General features: G+C 39.0%; 1 protein-coding gene across 1 annotated transcript in view; it reads right to left on the bottom strand.

The window, feature by feature from the left end:
- The window catches only part of LOC128861886 (protein still life, isoforms C/SIF type 2), a 418,993-nt gene that overhangs the window by 227,217 nt on the left and 173,834 nt on the right, over nucleotides 1-17,942 (bottom strand). Inside the window, exons 6-7 of the mRNA XM_054100262.1 lie at nucleotides 14,107-14,289; nucleotides 1,786-1,986 (exon numbers count right to left, since the gene is read on the bottom strand). Of these exons, the coding sequence (XP_053956237.1) occupies nucleotides 1,786-1,986; nucleotides 14,107-14,289 (384 nt within the window). The remainder of the gene's footprint in view (nucleotides 1-1,785; nucleotides 1,987-14,106; nucleotides 14,290-17,942) is intronic.

Here is a 17,942-nt window from a genome sequence, read left to right as displayed (position 1 = left end):
AGGAGCTTGAGATGCTGGCCAATAGGAACAACGCCCGAAAATTCTACCAGAAAGTTCGGCGGCTTACAGAAGGTTTTAAGACCGGGGCGTTTTCCTGTAAGAACAAAGACGGAGATCTGGTGACTGACGCACAGAGCAATCTTAAATTATGGAGGGAACACTTCTCGAACCTGTTAAACAGTGACAGCTGCGCATGTCATAGAGAATGTGAAGATCCCGATACCCCAATCGTTGACGACGGAATTATCGTTCCGTTACCCGACCATGACGAGGTGAGAATAGCAATATTACGGCTAAAGAACAACAAAGCCCCGGGCGCCGACGGACTGCCGGCTGAGCTATTCAAACATGGCGGCGAGGAGCTGGTAAGGTGCATTCATCAGCTCCTATGCAAAATATGGTCGGATGAAAGCATGCCGGCCGATTGGAATTTAAGTGTGCTCTGCCCAATCTATAAGAAGGGCGATCCTGCAATTTGTGCCAATTACCGCGGGATTAGTCTTCTAAATATCGCCTATAAGGTTCTAGCGAGCGTATTGTGTGAAAGGCTGAAGCCCACCGTCAACCAACTGATTGGACCTTATCAGTGTGGCTTTAGACCTGGAAAGTCTACCATCGACCAAATATTCACAATACGCCAAATCTTGGAAAAGACCCATGAAAGGAGAATCGACACACACCATCTTTTCGTCGACTTCAAAGTTGCATTCGACAGTACGGAAAGGAGTTACCTGTATGCCGCTATGTCTGAATTTGGTATCCCCGCAAAACTAATACGGCTATGTAAGATGACGTTGCTCAACACCAGCAGCGCCGTCAGAATTGGAAAGGACCTCTCCGAGCCGTTTGATACCAAACGAGGTTTCAGACAAGGTGACTCGCTGTCGTGTGACTTCTTTAACCTGATGTTGGAGAGCATCGTACGAGCCGCAGAACTTAATCGCTCAGGCACAATATTTTATACGAGCGTACAATTGCTGGCGTATGCCGATGATATTGACATCATCGGCCTTAACAACCGCGCTGTTAGTTCTGCCTTCTCCAAACTGGACAAAGAGGCAAAGCGAATGGGTCTGGTGGTGAACGAGGACAAAACGAAGTACCTCCTGTTTTCAAACAAACAGTCGGCGCACTTGCGTATCGGCACCCACGTCACTGTAGACAGTTATAATTTCGAGGTTGTAAAAGACTTCGTTTATTTAGGAACCAGCATTAACACCGATAACAATGTCAGCCTTGAAATCCAACGTAGAATCTCTCTTGCCAACAAGTGCTACTTTGGACTAAGTTCTGCGCAAGAGTTTTGAACTTTTGCACGTTGGCAACGGCGAATATCGCAGGCGATGGAACGTTGAGCTGACATATAGTAGACATAGCGCAGCGAATTAAGATCCAGCAGCTACGTTAGCTGGGTCATGTCGTCCGAATGGATACAAACGCTTCGGCTCTGAAAGTACTTAATGTGGTACCAGCTTGTGGTAGCAGAGGAAGAGGAAGGCCCCCTTTGCGTTGGTGTGTCCAACTGGCGCCGGTTAGCACCTGAAAGAAAGAAACGACTGGAGCGCTTTCTTAAACTCGGCCAAAATCGCGTAAGCGGTTATCGTGCCAATTAAGAAGAAGAAAAAGAAGTCTTGTAGTTACTCGATCACATTCATTGGGAGTTTAGCTGAAAGCTCTTCAATCTCGATTGTCGTGGTTCATTTCACGCTTAAAATTTACCTTAAAATAATACCCTTTTTGCTTGTTTACGATGTTTTTCTATTATATTGCAAAGCATTCACTTACCTGCATGGATCGTCGACTTGAGCCGCTATTCGAACGGGAGAGCATCGGAGGTCGACGTTTCGTGGCACCACGACCGGCCAATAAGTTATTCAGCAAAGATGGCGAACGAGCACAAATGAATGCATGAAATGAGGATACAGTAAAGACGCCCAGTTTATTCAAAGTATTTTTGGTGGGCCGCGAAACATGTGTGAGCAAAGACTGTAATGGCAAAAAGATTATTGAAGTTGTTAATAAGAATCTAATATGCAGTAAACGATAATGAAAAAAAACTATTGTAATTATTATTATTTGGAAAATAGATTCTGGAACTAAAAAAAGAAGAGCACTAGCTGCTATGGCTACAGGCTCGCCTAATAAAGAAACTGAATTAAAGACATACAAAGAAAGTAAGTGGAAGTTTTAACAATCGAAAAATTAACATTGCTTATTGGGAACGGTTTTATTGCTTTTCAAAATATTCTCTATGGGGATGAGCACACTTTTGCATTCGTTTAAACCGATATTCGAAGCACTTTGTTCAGTTCCGTTTCCAGTGCGTTTTTTAAATAGAGTGGGATCCAATGCGAACACACCCTTTTTACAGAAAGATGATCATGCTAAATTGTATGGCCGTGATATTAGTGCCCCAGGGTGCCTCATTCTCACGGTAGGTGACATGATGATCTTTCTCAATCAATGCAATTCATTGGTGGGTGAACAAAGACTACGAGAAAGTTGAGTGGCGCTTTGATGGCAAATTTGGTTAATTTACCTGCTGATTTTTCATTGCCACAAATGCCAAAATGACTTGGTATCCAGAGTAATTTAAGCTTTTTCATAGCTGACATTACCGATAGAGAATCACAACAAATAAGCGTTTTTATTTTATGTTTTTGTGCATACAAACATGTCCAGAGAGCTGCTTCCATTTCTGCTGCGAACACAGATCTGTGGTTTGGGAGAATGGAAATTTTTAGAATGTTAAAATGTGTTTTAAACAACACTAAATGCTGTAGTGGTTTCTGATTTTGACTCATCTCTACCAGAAAATTTCCATTTCTAGTATTTGCTTCTGCCTGTTAGGAATCCTTTTTTTTTTGGTGGTGTAGGTCCATGTAGATTGCATCTGACAGGATATTATAAGATAGAGTGCAGAGTTTGTAGTCGAGAAGGAAATCATGATTTTTTCCTAACAACGAAATTTGGGAAATGGTTGACAAAACTTTTTGTTTCTTATTTTTTCCTCAACAGTGCTCGACTTTCTCCGGTTGTTTGTATTCATTCTCCGGTTAAAGTGTTTGTGATTGTTGATGACCGAGTAACACTGAATGTGAGTATTGTCGCTGAGTTTTGTATCGTTTTAAGTTTTGACAAATTTTGCAATAGATAACTAGTGCATAGTCTACCTTTGATATAATTGTGGCGGAAATATAAATCGCAAAGTTTTCTAATGAATTTTTCATTTATAAAGTCAGCAAGACAGGGCAAAAAGTAAGGTGAATTTGGTTGTAAAATGAAAAATCTTTATTTATTCTTGTAAATAAATTTCATCCCCTTCAAAATAATCCCCTCTCGATGAAATACACTTATGCCAACGATTTTTCCAATACCCGAAACATGCCAAATAGTCCATTTCTGGTATAGCCATCAGCACCTTCTTCGATTCAGCTTTTATCTCCTCAATCGACTCGAAACACGTTCCCCGGAGTGGTCTCTTGAGTTTTGGGAATAGCCAGAAGTCACACGGAGCCAAATCAGGCGAATACGGTGGTTGCGGAACGATATGCGAGGAATTTTTGGCGAAATGGTCACGAAGAACGAGTGCAGTGTGAGACGGTGCATTATCGTGATGCAAAAACCAAGAGTTGTTGGCCCATAATTCTGGTCTTTTTAGACGAATTGCTTCATCTAAACGACGCATAACGCTCAAATAATATTCCTTATTAACAGTTTGGCCAGGTGGAAGGAATTCATAGTGCACCACACCACGAAAATCGAAAAAACTGTCATCATGACCTTTATTTTTGAACGACTTTGACGTGCCCTTTTCGGTCTGGCCTCGCCTTTAGCACGATATTCGCTTGATTGGTCGGTTGTTTCAGGGTCGTAAGAATAATTCCAAGTCTCATCTCCCGTAATGATGCATTTGAGCTTGTCCTGATAGTCTGAAAGCATTGTTTCACACACATCAACGCGACGACTTTTTTCCAAGAAATTGAGAGTTTTCGGTACCAAACGAGATTTGACTTTTCGTAGGCCCAAAAGGTCTTTCAAAATAGTTTTCACAGATCCTTCTGATACTTCGATCATATCAGTAAGGTTGTTAACAGTCAACCGACGATTTTTGAGCTCTAACTCCTTCACTTTACTCGTATTGACGTGTTAGTCATCTGTTGACGTCGGTGGTCGTCCGGAGCGCTCCAAGTCATCAACACGTTCTCGACCCTCTTTGAAGTCTTTGTACCACTTATAAACATTTTTCTGCGAAATGGTCGAATCACCAAATGCCTTCTGCAACATGCTAAACGTTTCCGCAGCCGAAATTTCAGTCCGCAAACAAAATTTGATGGCACTTCTCTGCTCAATCAAATCAGACATTGTAAAAATCGAAAATGCACTCTTGGTCGTTTAGTAAACACAAGCGCAAATATATTACTGATAATGACATTCACATGAAAGTTGGCTCAGATGTTATTAACAGTGCTGCCAACTCATGAAAAAAATAACTAGAGCGAAATTTTAATCCCGCGAAGTTTGACAAATAAATTCACCTTACTTTTTGCCCACATTTGCATTTAATAGTGAGACATAGAGAAGTCCCCATACTCAATTGAGTACAGCCATATCTTTAAGTGTGGATTTCAGATTTTAAATAAATAGTTAAATGCAGTATTCTTGGTTCAAAGCTATATATAAATACTTCGTGGGTACTGTGTTTTTTTACATCAAAACATCAGTTAAAGTTGTGCAGATATGTATATTATTTTTGAAATATTAAAATAATTATTGTACTTAAACAGTCATTTGTTTTCAGATTCAATCACTAAACAGAACATATCAAAGTAAGTAATAAATTGTAATATAATGAAATAATAAGCTGAGCTATTGAATCACGGAGGCAAGGAGCTGATAAAAACCATGCGTTTACATCAACTCTTATGAAGAATTTGGACGGATGATGGATGCCAGCTGCTCCAAAGTCTATACTTCCTAGCACTATTTGCAAGGATTTTTTGTAGAATTTAATCCTAACCCATGGGATGGCACAACTGGAAAAATGATTGTACGAGCTTAACGCCTACAAAAACATACCATAGTGCGTTTTGTCGTTCTAGACGTTGAAAATACCAGTGGAGAAGAATTTTAATTCAGTTGGTATTTGTAATTGGTGTAATCTATCAAGGAAAAAAAATGTCTGGAATGCTAGGAAAAACTCGGTCCAAGTCGCTTAGGTAGTTATGGTGAATATAAGAACAAGATGAATAAGGGCTGAAAGCTACTTGAACCTCACATTCCAAAAGCCATATTTTGTCTGAAGAACCCGTAGACAATCGAGCTTTCTAAGAAAAGTTGTTAAGTATCTCGAGCTACACACATACATGGAAGCATTCTTCCAACGTGTCTTTTATATATGTGTTTATATAAAGTATTATGCAGGTATGTATGTAAATACATGTATGTCCTAAAGAGCACGCCAGCGCCTCCATCACGATTTCATTTTTCTCCCGTTGACTTTGAGACAAACTGATTTTGTAGATACGCGCTTGTTTGTACAAATTTACATATGAATTCATAACACACTGGCATTCCCTCACTCACATTACGATGCAAACTAAGTGTAAGGTAAATATCCTGCGGGAAAAGCATTTTCTACACTAGGAGCAGCACCAACAACAGCTGTAGTAGGGGTAAGAAACTCTTCTCCTTAGCTGTATAAGCGGATTGTCCTACATTTTTACAACTTCACTTATCTGTATTGCTGCCTGTCATCTGTCCGCTTGCATAATTGTATGCGAGTTTGTATGTTTGCTTGTCTGTTAATAATAAATCATGCCGCCTTCATGACTGTCATTTGGCTGCATATTGTTGCTGTTACAGCGCTGTCAGAGCGATGCAGCATATTTTTTATGTTTTTTTTTGTTATTTTGCCATTTATCCTACTTTGTATCCCTATACGCACACACACACCGGCAGAGACATGACCACGTAGGTATGCGAAATGAGCGTGCAATATAAAAAGGCAATCGTTGCCACACCAGCAGCCACAATTGCCTTTACATTTGCGATGAATAGATGAGTAGAGTTGAGTGCAAAGTTGAGCGCATGCAGTTTTGACTCTTGACTAACTGTTTGTCTGTCTTACTTCAGACTCCTCTTTAACATTATGAATGTGTGAAAATATTTTTCAAAAGAGTGGAAGGCATTGGAGCAATGGAGCAATAGAGCAACAGAGGCAACGAGTCACGACAGCTGCATTAGTTGGCTTGAATGGCGTTTGAATGCTTGAATGAAAGATTGCAGCTGCTGATGTTTGCTGATAAGCTAAGCTCCGTATGTTATTGTTGCTGTGTTTTTATTTGCTCTCGTACACATTCAATGACGGGAGAGAAAGCATATATGCTTTTAGGCCATAGTCGCAAGCACACATATTTGTAAACTAATTCAAGCACTTACATATGTATGTATGCATGTCTTTATGTCATATTATGTTGTGTTTATGCGTGAATATTTTATTGCCTTTCACCTTTGCTTATACGTACTTCTTTTCTTTTACCCTTTGCTGTCCTTTCTTCACCAGCACTTGAGATCTTTAAATACCATAACGGATAATCATATCTCACTAGTGTACAAATGTCTACTTAAAAAGCCGAACATAATGCCGCTTTTATAAAACATATATGTCACACGTTTGACTAAAAACAACGACAACGACTCGAATGATTGAGTGGGAGTAAAAATACATTTACAGGGTGTTCATTGTAGAGATAATTATTTGATTTAATTTGGCGGTACATAAAATTAAAAAAGATGCGCCTCGATGTTGCTTTAAATAGAATATGTACAAATTTTGATGTTTTCTGTTTTCAATCTTTTATTCAAAATACTGCTCTTAACAATTATATCGCACCCTAAATACAAAAGGGTCACAACTCAAAATGTGCTTCTGCTCAAATATGAACGAGACGTTATCAATAAAACGGTCCGCGGATGACATGTGGCAAAAATAAATTTTTTGTTTTTTGTAGAACTGTTATAAGCTTACATGGCAAATTTCAGCGTGATATGTCACATAGTTTGTTTTCTGTGCTACTGTAAACAAGTCAAGCTCGAGTGTGGAAAATTTTGAGTTGTGACCCTTTTGTATTTAAGCTGCGATATGTGAAAAATGCCATCGTTTAAATTTTCATTAGGAGCACGTCTACAGTTTTTGCTCTGCCGGTCCGTTTTTTATCCTCGCCGGAACCAGTTTCTTCACCAACCTTCGAATTGTCGACTCATTCGGACGATTATTTCCACCAAAAATATCACAAATTTTGCGATGCGTTTTTCTTACAGATCGACATTTTCATAGCAGTTTATTTAATATCTAGGCTTCCCTTTTGAAGACCCTTTATTTTCCACTGGAAGACTGGCATTTTCTGTCAACTAAATTTCCAGTATTTTTTCGCGATTTTCTGTACTTAACATACCATATTTCACAAATGGCAAATTTGTTTTCATGTGTCAACAGTCAAAGCCGAAAATATTAATACTTAAAATTTTAATTGTTTCATGGACCACCCTGTGTATTTTTCGCTGAGTTTATTAGCAAATAAAGTTTTTTTAAGTATTTCCGGTCTTGATTGTGTGTGACATACCAGACGTATGGAAAATTAGGTACTGTGGCTTTTGCCTTCCACAGGTGTAAACGCGGAATTACGCAATGGAGCTCGTAGGCATATAACATATAATGATCGATGCTGCTCCAAAGTATTTTGAGGGGAAGCTGTTAGTTGGTACTTCAAAGCCGATCTACTCCGATAGGGTAGTCCTTATGGTATGAGCAGAGGTTATTGATTGTGAATTGGTTTTCTTCATTTCTACCTGGTCTGCCATACGGGGTTGTCCCTACGTCTTGGGGCCCATATTACATTTTTGGGCTATGCCACAGCAAGAGTTAAGTGTTCAAGTTTATTAGTGCACGTGAAAAATTCCGGCTATGTCAAAATGGACGAGCGAGGAACCCGTTGATAGTGACGGGAAAACCGGATCATTATATATATATGCATATATATAATAGGTGCATACACCCTTACTGGGTGTTTGGCCGAGCTCTTCCTCCCATTTGTGGTGTGCGTCTTGATGTTGTTCCACAAATGGGGGGACCTACAATTTCAAGCCGACTCCGAACGGCAGATATTTGATTATTTTTATGAGGAGCTTTTTCATGACGGAAATACACTGGGAGGTTTGCCATTGCCTGCCGAGGTGCGACCGCTATTAGAAATAATTTTATTCTGCACCGAGATTCGAACCTACGTTCTCTTTGAATACCAAATGGTAGTCACGCACCAATCCATTCGGCTACGGCTCCCACCATCATTATCGTGAGTAAATTTATAATCTGTCGCGCTCTATGATGTGTTGCGGCATCCTCCTGGAACCAGTAATCCTCTTGTTAATATTCCTCGATGAATGGCAGCAAAAATTCGTTGATCACACACCGTTATCAGTCATTATTGACAGTTACTACACAACCTTCGTCATCATCGGAAAATAATGGCCCGATAATGTTCGGAGCGCGCACATCACCCCAAACAGTAACTTTAACATTGCCAAGGAAGCCATTGGCCTAATGCGGTTTTTTCAATGAGGCACAGAATATATCACTGACTTGGCTAACTTGGCTATAATTATGTAGGTTGTAGCCTTTTCACGCATACATCTTATGCATTTCCTTAAAATGCAAATTGCATCCTTAATTTTGATCCATATTCTTATTTTTTTATGCATATGAAATATTACACGGTGCTACAGTGAATCAGAACTTTTGACGTGACATGATGAGCACTGTAGATCTAGCCGAGAACGACGCGGAACCATGCTCAAAAAAATTTTAACACCCTAAAATTTTTTATTTATCGTTAAAAACCGATTTTGGGTGTTTTCCGACACTTCAAAATTCGTAGGTTCTCTGCATTTTGTCCGATTTCCAATCTTGAAACAGTTTTGTTGAGGTAGGTCTTTCTGACGCAGGTCTTTTATTTTTCACGCTAAGCAAAAATAACCACTGATTTTTCAACAGAAAACTTAAATTGTAATCAATTTTTGCGAGTTTAAGGAGATGCTGTCGATAATATTGAATGAAAGGTTTATTTATTAGTAGAAAGTTTTATATTTAATTAGCTGTGTCTATTCCGAATGTAAAAAGCATTTAATTTCAAAAATCAATCAAAATGTGTTGAAGTAACGGATTTGTTTGTAAAACAAAAAAATCAGTAAACTGAAAGTTTGTTTCACTACTTTCATATTTGCAAATTTAATGCGGTTCTCCGTTATTATTCGCGAAATACGTGTATAATTAAATCTATTTACTCCTACCTGTGTCCATTCCGAATCTAGCAAGCATTATTTCATCAAAATTGATAAGAAATTTTCCAAGTGAAGAACGTTTCCAAAATCTCTACGGATAAACGTAACGTATCTTTACCTAGCATAACACAAAATAACATAACCTTACAGGAAATTCGTAACTAAAATCTTTTTCCTTCGAAACGCTTTTCCATAGCCAATATCTCTTTGTGAAATCTTTTTCTCTGTACATCGCTGAACTGGCCTAGATTTTCTGGGAAGAAATCTAAATGAGCATGCAAAAAATGAACTTTAATTGACATTCGGCATCCCATCTCTTCGTATGCTTCCAGAAATTCATTCACGACGTTAACATAGTTAGCACTTCTTTCGTTTTCTAAAAAGTTGCGACATAAAGAAGATAAACTTATCCATGCTCTTTTTTCAACTTCATTCAATTTCAGCACAAAAGTTTCATCAACCATCAATTTTCGTATCTGCGGCCCTACAAATACACCTGAAAATTTTCAAATTTTGAAATGGTTTTCAAATGTGAGTTACTTTAAGGAAACGAAAATTTCGTGCCTTCTTTTATTTTAGCTTCAGCTTTAGAGTCCAGGAATTTCTGATTTTAAATGTAGGAAAGCCTCCGAGTCTTTATCCAAACGTTTCACAAATTGCTTCATATAGCCCAATTTCAGGTGAAGTAGGGGTAAAATAATTTTATCAGTATTTACCAGCGGAATATTGACAACGTTCCTTTTTCCGATTCGTAAGGATTGCCTTGGTGGCCACTCACCGCATTTGTAGTGACCTTTTGCGCGACTATCCCATTCACAAAGATAACAAGGGTATTTCGTGTAGCCTCCTTGCATGCCGAATAGGATAGTTAGGACTTTCAGGTCGGACACTATTTGCCATTAGTTTGTCGTGTAATTTATTAAACGTAGAATTTTCTCCATCGTTACATAAGTTTCTTTCATGTTAGTTGCGTATGCGACTGAAACTGATGGTAACTGATTCTTATTATGCAACAAAACTGCTTTCACACCTTCAAAATTGATTAATTTTAGGTGTTATGAAGCTCTTTATCAAATGTTGGAAAGTTTGAAGCCCCAACGCTTTTCTTTGGCATGGAAAACAGTTGCTTGCTTCTTGTGTGTCAGTTTAAATCAAAAACTTTTGCTACAGTAAGGTCTGATGGGCTGTCTTTTAACGGAGCCCTCCTGACATCAGGTCGCCTCTGGCTGTAACGGTGGCCTTACCATGGTATGGGGCGCTGCCATGGCGGACCGTTTATTTCCCCTAAATCCTCATTGGTCACCGCACATGGCGACATGGGCAGCCCTCTGGAAGGGCAGGGGACCGTAAGAAACAGAATGAACAAACAACAAAAAACAAAAACTTCGGATAACGCTACCAAGAAGACGGACAAACGGAAGCACCCATTGACACAACAGATGGTCAAATGGACAACACGGACCGACACTAACAAACGGAGGAAGTTGGGAACTTCAATGATGTCGTTCCAGACCACCCAGAAGGCAGAAGCCGTGAAACGCAATCGTTCGCAGGACGAAAGCGATAAACCTACGAAGAAGCACAAAGTGTCGGTTCACACCGCTTCAATACCAAAACCAACCAAACGCACATTTAATGAGGTGGCACGGGATCACCTGCAAATAGCGTTGGTTGATGAAATAACTAACCGCGGTAAACCTGCATCGGATAAGTGGTCTGAAATCGAGGCACGGCTGTCCCGCATTGTCGTGAATCACGTCATGGCAAACCTGGAGGGTTATGTGCCAGGATTTGATTCAATGGAGGTGGTCCGCGGATACAGGGTGATCAAGTGCGATGATCAACTCTCCCTTAACTTCCTACAAACAGTTGTGGGCAAGATGCAGAACGACTGGGAAGGTTTGAGGTTCAAACTAATCCCGGCCAGCGAAATCCCTCGACGCCCAAGGGCTCGCATCTGGATACCGAACATGGAGTTCGAACCTAAGCAACTAATTCCATACTTGCACCCGCACTGTTCCGATGGATGACTGGAGCATCAGCAAAGCGGAGGCTCCGCAAAAGAACAGTGTGCCCTTCCTTCTTCAAATATCGGAGGAGAGCACCGAGCCACTGGGAAAAGTGGACAATAAACTTCGGTTCGGCGTCAGGAAAACACAACTGAAGATATTCCGCTCTGCAAATCCGAAGAATAAACAGGACGAGGTTGACGGCGCCAACGAGTTGCTCACGGGCATGCAACTTGACGACGCCGCATCTACCAAAAACGATGGCGCTGACGAGCAGCACCCGGGAGTGCAGCTTGGCGACGCCGTCAAATTGTAAAGCGATCAGCAGCATGGGTTTCAAGATTGTCCAAATAAACCTGCAGCACTCGCGGACTGCAACGGACAACCTAACTGTTCTCCTGGCGGAGGAGGATGTCGACATCGCATTAATCCAGGAACCCTGGGGAGGTTTACTGGAAACAACCACAACCTTTTCTACAAACGGACTGAAGGTAACCCCAGATCTTGTATTGTAGCTAAGAAACATTTGAACATATTTTTAATCCCATCATATTGTTCACAGGATGTGACGGCTGTGGAGGTAGAAGCCGCTGACGGTGTCGGCATCATACTGGCTTCCATCTAATCGCACATGATCGGCCAGCACCACCCAAGGAGGCTCGTCGGCTTGTGCGTGAAGCCAGAAGTAAGAACCTGCTACTCGGATGCGATGCCAACGCAAGACACTCTCCATGGGGCAGCTCGGAGACGAACGAACGGGGTGAGCCTTTTTACGACTTTATTATCAATACTAACCTGACGGTATGCCACAGAGGTAACACCTCCACTTTCACCTTTCCTAAGGCGATGGGCGAAAGTAATTGGTGTTACTTTACTGTCCGTAAACAGTTCGGTAAGGGTAAAAAAATGGAGGGTTTCCAACCAAAATTCTTTCTCGGATCACAGCTTGATCGTTTACGAGCTGGATCTGAGGGTGGATACACCCTTACCGTATCGAAACCCACTAAGAACTAATTGGAAAAAGTTCAAAAATGTAGTGAACAATAGCCAAATCACTCTCACGGAAAACCTTGTGAGTAGAGTTGCAACATTGGAGAAGACATTCAGTAGGGCCTACAAGACGTCGTGTCCAATTAAATATAGCAAAAAAACACATCCTCCCTGGTGGAGCAATGAACTCTCGAAATTAAGGGAAGAAGCCAGAAAAAATTTTAATCTCAGCTACTCCACAGGTAATTGGCAACTGTACGGAGATAGTCGGAGACAGTACAAAAAGACAACTAGGGCTGCCAAGAAGGAGAGCTGGAGAGATTTTTGTTCTTCGATCGAACCTACCAGAGATTCTGCGAGGCTCAGCCGTATCTTGTCCAAAGATCATTCAAGGGCTTCTCCACTCCTCTGGTTATGTGTTATTAGTAAAATCTTAACAAAACTTAATGGAGGAGGGGTAAAAGTGGTCGCGTACGCTGATGATGTGGTGTTAATGGCATCAGGGCTGTATCCCAATACGATCAGTGGGATCATTCAAAGGGCGCTAAGCGAGCTTAACTATTGGGCTACAGGCTGTGGCCTAAGTTTAAACGCGCGTAAAACAGAACTCATGCTATTTACGACCAGATATAAGGTACCAATTTTTACTCTACCAAGCATTAACGGACAAACCCTCTCACTTTCACCCAGTGCAAAGTACTTAGGGGTAATTCTGGACTCCAAACTTAGCTGGAAATTAAACATTGAAGAACGGGTAAAGAAAGCAGAAATCGCTTTATATGCCTGGAAACGTATGCTGGGAAGAAGATGAGGCCTTCAACACAAGTATACATTATGGTTGTATAAGGCGGTTATATGACCAATTTTAACGTATGGCTCTGTAGTTTAATGAAAAGCTCTAGAGAGAGAATACAACATCAAATTACTTAGCATAATAAAAAGATCAGTCTGTGCAATAACAGTCGGTGCAATCAGATCATGTCGTAGGGATACTACATATCAGGAAGCTGGCAACAATGAGTGCATTTAGGTTAAATGAGTTTGGCCGAGCTCCTCTTCTTATTTGTGGTTGTACTGGTTATACTACTTAAATTTTCGTATTCTTTTACCTGAGTCTGATACAATATTTTTACATGCTGAACACGATTCTAGGACCAAAAGTGTCCAACCCGTCATAGTTAAAAAAAAAAATTAGGAGAAAACTTGATAAGGACATATTTTGAGTATTTTGAACCCTACTTTTCTTAAAAATCTCACATGGTACAGGCTTCAACCTATATTCACATTAAAAAAATAATGTTATTGAATGCATTGATTTTAAGTTTATTTTTAGTGAATTGGGTTCAGATAAATATTTTTTTGTGTTAAGCTCCCCAAATTAACCCTTTGTGAAACGAATTACATTCCACAACGTCAGAAAAGGAAATAACAAGAAGATCAAATAATATCATCTGAGAGACAATGTTTCTAAACTTAACCTAAGGCTCCTGGCGCTGCATTCTGCGTCAAAAGCCGACTGTCGCCATTACTAAATATTTCGTGGTCTTATATGTATGTATGTAGTAAGTAGTCAGTGTATAGAAAATTAAAACCTAATGCACAGATCCCGAGGCTGATTTGTTTGCAACCTTCGCCAAATTACCGAAAGAAGTTAGCTCACATCAAAGATAGCGTAAAACAGAAACTAGTCTGGCCTTTTTGAAAACAGTTTAGAAGTTTAAGTTTAATAGTTTAATAGTTTCATTTCCTTCAGGGTGTGTGTACTTACTTTTGGATTTGGCAATTCGCCACTCTGCAACGACGCCATGTAGCAACGCAAGCGGAACTGCTCGCAATGTAAACGCTCCAAATTCTCTTCCCATTGCAGAATCTGTGTCTGTATTTGATGGCGTGTATCTTGGTCGGTAACAACGGATTGTTGCAGCTCAGCCATATGCTTCAGTTTGTGATCCTGCGGAAGAGAAAATAGCAAATAGTGACAAATCAGTTGTATTCGAACAAATGTAAGAAACATACGTATATATGTATGTATGTTTGTTAGAAGATACATTGCTAACATTTTTGTAATAAAACTTGGATTTATAAATGCAACAGTAACATGAAACTTTCACGAAATCACGAAAGTGCAAAACCTAAGAGTAGAAAACAGAGCTTACTGCGCACTTTCAGCCGCTGACACGAAAAAAGCATGGAAATCAAAAAGCAAGAACAACTCATTTCATGTGCAGTCATTCATGCTCATCAGGTGTGAAATTTTTCAATCAGAGGAATCTTTTTTGTTTTGTTTCAACGAGACATACTTGCCGTCTATGCGCGTAATTGTTCTTCCCGACGTATTTTGTACTCTTTCTATCTGCATGCAACATTTTGCATCGTATTTTCGCTTATATGTGTAAGTAGTTGCCCTTAATCACATGTGTTAATGTAGGCAATATGCTTAGTGGGAACATTTTCTCATTTTCTAGTACAAAGAAAGGAGAGAGAAGATATGCCTGCTTATTGTTCAAGGCTTTGATTTTTGTGGAACGAATTTCACATTGGAAAAATTTTAATTTTTATTATGAATATTTGCATGTACAATACTTCGAAGGGAATTTAGCTTGTAAGAAATGTTTTAATTAATATACTAAACTCTTTTTTTTTGCTGCAAGACAACTATCGATATCTATGGTTTGATTTCTGTTCAGTAAGGTTTGGCAAGCCATCATGAATCGTTTAATACTAGAACAACGCTTCCAAATTGTGGAAACTTTTAAAAATAAAGAATCTGTTCGGGAAGCTCATAGAGAGAAATATTAAAGAGGAGGCCGAAATGTCGATTCGTCGTCGTTCTAAGTTTGTTGGCTATTGTACTTCGGTTAGGAAACTTACAGTTTTACGTAAGCATCTTGGCTTATGTGCCTATAAAATACAGCTAGTGCAAGAATTGAAGCCAAATGCCTATCGCTTGCCTTGCTTTTTTCCTGATTGCGCTCATTTAGATGTATTAGAAAAAGTAACGGAAATTTGGACTGATTGAAGATATACCGGATATCATATTCAAAAACTAAATGCCATGAATTGGTCTACCAGATTATAACCAATAAAAATAAAAAAATACATTCCAACAATATTTCTATTTGTGCTATCATTTTAAGCCCTCAAGCTCTTAAAAATACTTCTTGCGGTACTATATTTTGGTATGAATGCTTTTACGAGGTGTGTTAAAAAAATTAGGCAAATTTTCCAATTTCGCGGGCTACGTACATTCGACTATCGATTATTATTATTATTTTTAATGTTGGTACACTCGTCTCGAAGATATGTTCACGGTTTATGCAATATTGAAAGTTTTGTTTATATGTGAGAAACATAAATAAGACAAGTGTTTTGCGTGTTCACCAATTTTCTGCTATAGAAAAAAATGGATCAAAGAAGTTGCATAAAATTTTTTGTAAAAAATGGAACTAAGTGCTCAAAAACACTTGAAATGTTGACAGTGGCATACGGTGAGAGTCCAACAGCCTCAGCATACCCCGAACCGATGGAAATGTTGAGAAAGTGAAGAAAATTGTTATGGAGAATCGTCGAATCACAATTAGAGAAGCTGCTGAGGATAACGGCCTGCTCATATCTTGCAATATTTTCGGAAATTTTGGGCATGAAGCGTGTGGCAGCGATGTTCTTTCCAAAATTGCTGAATTTTGACCAAAAACAACGTCGCATGAGCTTCGCTCAGGAATTGTTGAATGACGTCAACAATTATCTAGAATTGCTTAAAAGGATCATAACTGGTGACGAATCGCGGCGAATTATGACATCAAAACCAAAGCCCAATCGTCCCAATGGAAGAGTCCAGGAGAGCCAATAGTCGATAGCAGAAAATCGCCGAACACCGCAAAGCACTTCTCTTATTTATGCCTGTCACAAGCAAACTGAACATGCATTATTGCTAAAGATATATTCACGATCTTCAAGACGAGTATACCAATTAAAAAAAAAATAGTAATTAGAAGTTGAATGTACGTAGCCCACAATATTAAATAAAATCAGGTACAAAATTAGAAGCAAATGAATTACTGCACTCAAATGAATTGCTGAATTGACCTCAAATATTTCAAAGCGATTAAAACTTTATTCACTAAAGAGTAAGCAATTTTAGATAAAATCAAACACTTAACTTTTAATTTTAGTGAATACTTTGATTCGAAGTTCAATAAATTGCATTCTAAAATTTCAACACAATAACTGGACATAATATACAATATTTAGTTGTGATTGTCTTAAATCGAAAAAAAATTAGCTAGAATAATATCAGACATGCAATTTTCTGCATTTAGTTAATATTTCTCAAATACACAGCTTTTATATTAAACCACAAATTGAAATATCTTTCATGTAATTAAAAGAATTAATTAAGAAATTAAAATTTATTTTTAGAAATTAAAATTTATTGTTCAACCGTAACACGCATCGTCTATTACACACGCACTTACATGTGGCATATACGAGTATGTACTTGTATATGTAGATAAATACCAGTGTTTATTTGCATATTTTTAAAGCCATGCAAGCCAACTTAAATTCCGATCGTTTAGATTTAAGAAATTTATATTGTTTTGTCACGTCTACCACATCATCTACTTCTTGCTGTTGTTTACACATTTCCTGCGGTTTCTCCTCTCGCAACTGCGTGTCTCGCATATGTGTGTGTACCTGCTTTTCAACAATTATTTCCCTTTGGAGAAATTACCAAGCGTTTAAACGCAAAACACAAAAGCTTAAATGATGCCCTCTACGACTGCGATTGTTGTGAGTTTTGTTTTTGCAACATGTGGGTAAGTTTTTTGTTGTTTCTTCTTATGCCACATACTTTCAAGTTGCTACCAGAACCGTCTCGTTGGTCGACAATTGCAATGCAACATCCTTTGCCGTCGCTATTCATTTTTGCTTGGATTTTTTCATTCAAGTTTGCATTTTCCTGGTATACTTTTTGCGGTTATTTGTTTGTAACAGTTTTTCTGCTGGTGCCTTAACGGAGCTCAACTGCATGAAGCCTTGGCACTTGACTAAATTATGTCATTCATATGTGTACGTATTTTCTTTTCCGAACTTCTCTGTTTTCTGATATTTTTCTGCATTGCCCTCCTGAGAGTTTGCTCCTGGCAAACACACAAACGAACTCTGATGATTTGAGAATTTAAAAAACTCAATCGGAATTCCTAAGCCAGTATTCTATTTCATTTTCATTTTATTTTTGCTATAGAGTTTAAACAATTATATCAAATTGAAAGCGAATGAATGAGGTTTTATTTCGAGATTTCTGTACGCGTGTATTTACATATCCATATTTGTATATATAGGGTCCGCCATATAACTTTACGGAACTAAAAATGCTATAAAAAAGAACCTGCTCAATATTTTTCCAAACTGTTTTTTTTATTTTGAAGTGCAATCCTTCCGGTTAATGATGGAACACAACTTCATTCATATGGCTGCCTTGGCTAGCCATGCACCACCCCATACGATCGGTCCAATTTTTCAACACATTTTCGATTGTATGCGGCTGTATTTCAGCTATGACAGCGCGTATGTTGGTCTTCAGTGCATCAATTGTTGCTGGTT

This window comes from Anastrepha ludens, chromosome 4 (assembly GCF_028408465.1).
Source record: "Anastrepha ludens isolate Willacy chromosome 4, idAnaLude1.1, whole genome shotgun sequence".
Classification (NCBI taxonomy): Eukaryota; Metazoa; Arthropoda; class Insecta; order Diptera; family Tephritidae; genus Anastrepha; species Anastrepha ludens.
The sequence above is the reverse complement of the archived record's forward strand: the minus strand, read 5'-3'. Positions and strand labels throughout refer to the sequence as shown.